The 5,718-nt window shown below is 30.6% G+C and overlaps 2 protein-coding genes across 2 annotated transcripts in view; both read left to right on the top strand.

The window, feature by feature from the left end:
- Positions 1–2,340, top strand: part of LOC107625733 — a 2,829-nt gene extending 489 nt beyond the window's left edge. The window contains exons 3-6 of the mRNA XM_016328437.2: positions 8–59; positions 922–980; positions 1,183–1,228; positions 1,878–2,340. Of these exons, the coding sequence (XP_016183923.1) occupies positions 8–59; positions 922–980; positions 1,183–1,228; positions 1,878–2,020 (300 nt within the window). The 3' untranslated portion in view covers positions 2,021–2,340. The remainder of the gene's footprint in view (positions 1–7; positions 60–921; positions 981–1,182; positions 1,229–1,877) is intronic.
- Positions 4,180–5,718, top strand: part of LOC107625734 — a gene marked incomplete in the record, with an annotated part of 3,801 nt that continues 2,262 nt past the window's right edge. The window contains 3 exon segments of the mRNA XM_016328438.2: positions 4,180–4,579; positions 5,067–5,136; positions 5,247–5,407. Of these exon segments, the coding sequence (XP_016183924.1) occupies positions 4,355–4,579; positions 5,067–5,136; positions 5,247–5,407 (456 nt within the window).

A 5,718-nucleotide genomic window follows, 5' to 3' on the forward strand; every position in this document is an offset into this window, starting at 1 on the left:
TGTATAGGCTGGCTCAGGGCTTGGTGGTATGCTTAGTGTAGTTCATGGATTTAACACAGGTAATTTTAGAGGATGTTCGATAATATCTCAAAAATCAAATATGTTATTGGTAATGTTATTGATATTAGGAAAATACTCTAGTTAGAGCTGTAGTATGAATTAATGTCAGAGCAACGGGGTTGGACTTGCATATTTTTAGGTCCACATGACATTATAGTATATCTTTTAGCTCGTTATACATTGTAACAAATTATCCTTTCTTGAAAGGTGAATTAATATAGTAGATATTTTATTGCAATGGAAGGAAAACTTGACTCTTTGTGGAGTTGGAGTGGGGGAATCGGTGCTTATTATGGAATCCATATTCCATATATAAAATTGCCGAAGCTCATGGAATTGTATTCATATTTCGTGGTTGCATAATCAAAAGCAGCTCTAGTTTCAGTTGAATGAACTGCCTGAAACTCGTATGAGAGTTGGTTTAACCACCAATTATGGCTTAATATTTCCAAGATGTGTTAACATCTTATAAACCAGTTTTTATCTAAACCAATTTAAACTAAAACTTTCACAAAAAATAAGCTGGTTTCATCTAATCAGTAATCACTTTTTTTCCTCTGCTATTTACTACGTTAATCTTTCCCAATGATTAAAAAATTATTCAAGTTAGTCCAGAATCAGATACTGTTTAATGATAAACTAGTTTGTTTTATGCAGATTATCATAAATTGTTCCATTTATACAATATTAAATTGGTTTTTCAAGTTGTCGAACAGCATCTAAGTTTCCTTTACTTTCTATGTTATTGCTACTGGATCTGATTTATTCTTTGATAGTGTCTAACACTTTACACTCTTACCAGGGTTAATTAAAATAAAAATAATATGGTTGAAAATATTGCTTATTGATCTTTGTTTGCAGGGCTACCATACCTACAAAACCGTCTCAAGGGATCCAAGTGGCTGCCTTTTGTTGTTGGGGTATGTATACCTTCATTGGTTTTCAGTATCTTCTATACAAATTGCAGTTGCCAAGCTTTATACTTTATTGATGCCTAGAAAGGGCAGATCATAGAACATATTGTCTGTATTCGTTCATATATATGTAATTATCTTAGCAGATGTACCATAGAGCTTGTTCATATTCCATAGCAAACTTATTTCTTTTCTTCACTATTTTCAGCTCCCTCCATTGCTAATGTATTCAGTTGCAAGTGCCGCATTTGGAGGTAACTTTGCGCATGCCTAAAGTTTTTATTCCTTTTAAATTAATACATCTATATGTACTGTTTCAACTTGTTCTTTTGCTTCTAGTTATTTTATTTAGCTCTGTGAGTGTGTTAATTTTGGTTCAGTAGTTGCTGGGTCACCTTTGTGTATAGGAATGAATTTCATATATGAATTTGAATCTGTCACACGTTGGTTCCTTGGGTTTTATTGATTGCATTATATCTTGGTGTTGTTTCATCATTATTTTAGGGGTTGGTTGTAAGTTTGATTTTGGAGGAGAAAAAAGTGAGGGAAAGGGCCTGAACTGTAAAGTGACATCCCTTTACCGATTCAGACTGTTCCATCCCTTCCCCTTCAATCCTTTAACTTTCAAACAGTCTTAGGCTACGAACTGCTACATGGATCGGTTTCTACAGTTAATAGCGTTTTTGTCTACTTGCCATTTTTTACTAGGTTTGATGAAATTTCCAATTAACTTGTAATATTTGTCATTAATTATGATCTGGTTTAGGGGATCATAGTATGTTACTCGGCTAGTTAGCTTGTGGTTTGCCTTCGATTTTGACGTCTTATGCTGAAATAATGACAATTTGCTACTATTTACCTTTTAATACCCTAAACTAATGTGGATATCTATGAAATCTTTAGGTTATGCTTTTCCGAAGTTCACTCAACTCACTGTAACATCATACTATGCTGCCTCAAGTGCTTCACATTATGGAATCTCACTTCTCACCAGGCATATTGAAGAGAAGCACCATTCCCAATCTCAGCAAATCAAGAGGCTCTGATAAATACAAGAAAGATACATATACACTTCAGCAATTTTGGTTTACATTAGTTGTCACTTGTTACCTATCCATCTAGATGTATCACACGGTGGGTGTTTAGGATTTTCATAGTGCGTTTATTATTCCATGTGAAATGTCAATAATGTGAATGACGTTTCTGTGCACTTTAGTTTGATGCTGCAATTGGCCACTTCGTCAAGTTTTGGGTACATAAAGTGTACTTTGTTGTGTTAATTGACTTTAGGCAACAACAATTTTGTGAAGGACAATAATATTCATGTTATTTTATTATAAATTTAATTTTGATGCATTGAGTATTACATATTGGTCCAATCACATATGTTCTTTTGAATTACTATTTATGCTATTGATATGAAAGGTTATTTTTTCTAATGTGGTATTACTTAATTAGATGCACGTATAAAATTGTTTCATATTGTCAGTATATTTAAATTAAATTTATATTTTTTACGATTATAAGTATGATTTTGATATATTGACTGTATAAAATGTTATACTGTTCAATTATATATTTTTTTTTAATGATTATTAATAAAATTAATATAAAAAATAATTAATTTTATTGATGTGGTATTATATGATTGAATTTATACATATAAAATTGTTTTATACAAAAATTGTATCAAAATTAAATTTAAGTTTAGGTGAATTCTATGGTATAGAACTATGAAGCACGGATACTTCGTATCCGCCTGTCTGCTGTGTCCAACTGCGTTTTAATAAAAAATACAAAATTTTTCTCCGAACACATGTAAATACCATTACGTATAAGCGTGTCCAGTCTTATTCTTAACATATATTCTTAAAATAAATTTAAATATAGTATATATTATTATTTATTAAAACAAAATATCTTAAATACTTGATATAATTAAAATAATATATTAAAAATAATTAAAAATTTTAATTTATATTTTAATATCAATAAATATCAAAATATCGTTATGATTTATCTAAAAAAATACTTTATATTTTATATGTATGCGTGTCTCCATGTCATGTAAAATTTTAAAATTCGCGTGTCAGTGTGTCCTGTGTCATATCATATCCCGTGTCTACATCATAGGTATAGAAGGAAAAAATTTTCTATACATGTAGATTTGTGCTGTCACATAAAATAGTTGATATGTGTCCTTAAAAAAAAGAAGACAAGGTATGTTGTTTTGCAGGTGAAATACAGTTTTAAATAAAACTGAAAAAATATAAAAAAAATATATTATGAAATAAAAAATACAATTAATAATTAAGTATTATAAGTTCATAAATTTATAAACTTAACTTTTATTTTATATTTTTCTTTGTAAAATAATCCAAATATAAAAAAAAATTAATACACAACACTATTATGTTAAAATAATTAATCAGTTAACTATTAAAATTTTTACGTATAATAAAAAAAAGGTCCTATAAAACTACATCTTACTTTTAAAATAATAGACCTTATCTTTTTATTTAAAGAACATTTGTTAATTATTTATTAAAACAACCCAAATTTATAGGTATAAAAAAAAATTCTTTTTTACACCATAAAATTTACCTTAAATTTATATACTCACATAGAGTTCATATAAAGTTGATAGTCAATAGCGACTGACAACTAATAACTTCACGTAATGATTTTCCACCATAAAAGACTTTTTCAATCCCGATATAGTATCAGGGTAAAATTCATGGCTGTCTTTCATTTAACCGCAATCCAAGCATGTTCTCCCTTTTTATGCTGAGATTAGTAGATTACGGTATTACCCTTTTCCACTAGACGGATCAGGATGATTGTTCCCATTTCCCAAGATCAGAATTTGTATGTATTCTAACTTCCAACTCTTATAATCTATCTCAAAGGTTCATAATGTAATACAAATACAAATTATATCCTTTTTGAATATTCACAGCAGCTGCATTTTCAATTTTAATCTTGTTAATTAAATTTTGTCACACTAATTCTATAGTTAGATGGTTGACTTTTACATAAAAAACGGAGTCAAACTGTTGGTATGTAGTAAGGAAATCATAAGTAACTCGTGCTGTCATATTATATTATTATTATTCTAATTCTACAACTTTCTTATACAGTATAGTATTTATTTATATTTATTAGTATCATAGTATAAAGTATAAACTCCTAGAAAGGCTCTGCTCTACCACTCTATAAAAGGAGCCCACATCACCTCATAATAGAGCAATCCCTCTCCACAAGGATCAGATAGATTCCTCCCACTAACCAACAAAGCCTAATTATTGAACCCTAAGAAACCAGTATCAAACTTGGTTCTGTTGTGTGTGGTTCACAGACACCACAAACACTTTCAACTCATGAAAGCCCTCATAAGCAGTTCTTGTTCCAAGGCCATAGTTGGGAGCCTTGGATCACATATTTATCATAGGAGAGGTGGTGGTGGTGTTGTTGCTGCTCATGTTCCTGGGAGAGTTGAGTTCTGCTTCTCACTGAGATCAAGAAATGACAAAAGGGGCTGCAGCTTTTGGTTCCTTAAGACAAAGGGTGTAACCCCAATTCATTCAGTGCCACCAAAAACTGAGGTATAATAATATATATGTTACTTGGTTTTCTTTGTTTGAGTTCTTGTGGGGTGTTTATCTGTTTGGAATATCCATGCACTTTCCTTTCTTTTTGGTTGGGAAAGTGACAGAAAATGATATAGAACAAAAAAAAAGAAAAAAGCGATTTTGTTACTTTCTTCTAGATTGCCTTCAAGCTGGGGAGATTCTTACTGTTCCTATTTTACTCTCTTGCCATCAGTTTACTTTTTCTGTTAGTGGAACTTCGGAAGATATGAATCAAACTAACAAATTTTTCTTATTTCTTTTGTTTATGCAACAAACTTGTAACCTCTACTACTATAAGGAGAAATTTGTTATTCAAAGTCTTATGTAATTGCTCTATACAAGCTACAAAAGAATTGGATGTATATAAGATTTTGGCATATTTGTTGGTTTGCAAAAATTTGTTTTGTATATATAAGCTACTTTGATTTCTTTTTCTTGGTTTGCAAAAAATTTGTTGTAGGTGGAATTGGAACCATCAAAGCCAGATTTGGAAACTGTAGAGCCTCAAGTTCAAAAAAGTGAACAAACAAGTAAGTTCTTAGTTTTGATGAATCTCTTTTACTTCTGTTTGCCTCTTTAAGTTTTCCACTGGATATTCCCTGATATTCAGATTCTTATCATTGAAATATGTTGTTTGCAGATGAATCAAAGTTTGTACATGTAACATTTCAGTTGCAAAAGGATTGCTTCTTTGGCGAACAGTTTCTCTTAGTTGGAGAAGATCCTATGCTTGGTTCTTGGGACCCTTTAGAGGGATTACCAATGGCCTGGTCTGATGGGCATGTATGGACTGCGAATCTGGTGAGTATCCTCTTCAACACATAAAACTACTCTATTTGTTTCAAAATAACTGTCAATTGGAACAAAGTGATGCGATATAAGAGATTAATTTTTATGCACCGACAATATAAGTGAGTTTTACACTATAATCCACTTAGATGCTTGTATTTGTATAACACTTTTTGCTAATGTAATATAACATGATTGGACATATATATACATCGCATTGAATTAGATAATCTTTTTAATATATCACTTTTTTCATAACGACAGTCAATTTGAAACGAAAGGAATATTGTCTAAAGAAAGGTTATCTAAGATGTGAATCTCTT

Source organism: Arachis ipaensis, chromosome B02 (assembly GCF_000816755.2).
Source record: "Arachis ipaensis cultivar K30076 chromosome B02, Araip1.1, whole genome shotgun sequence".
NCBI classification, from domain to species: domain Eukaryota; kingdom Viridiplantae; phylum Streptophyta; class Magnoliopsida; order Fabales; family Fabaceae; genus Arachis; species Arachis ipaensis.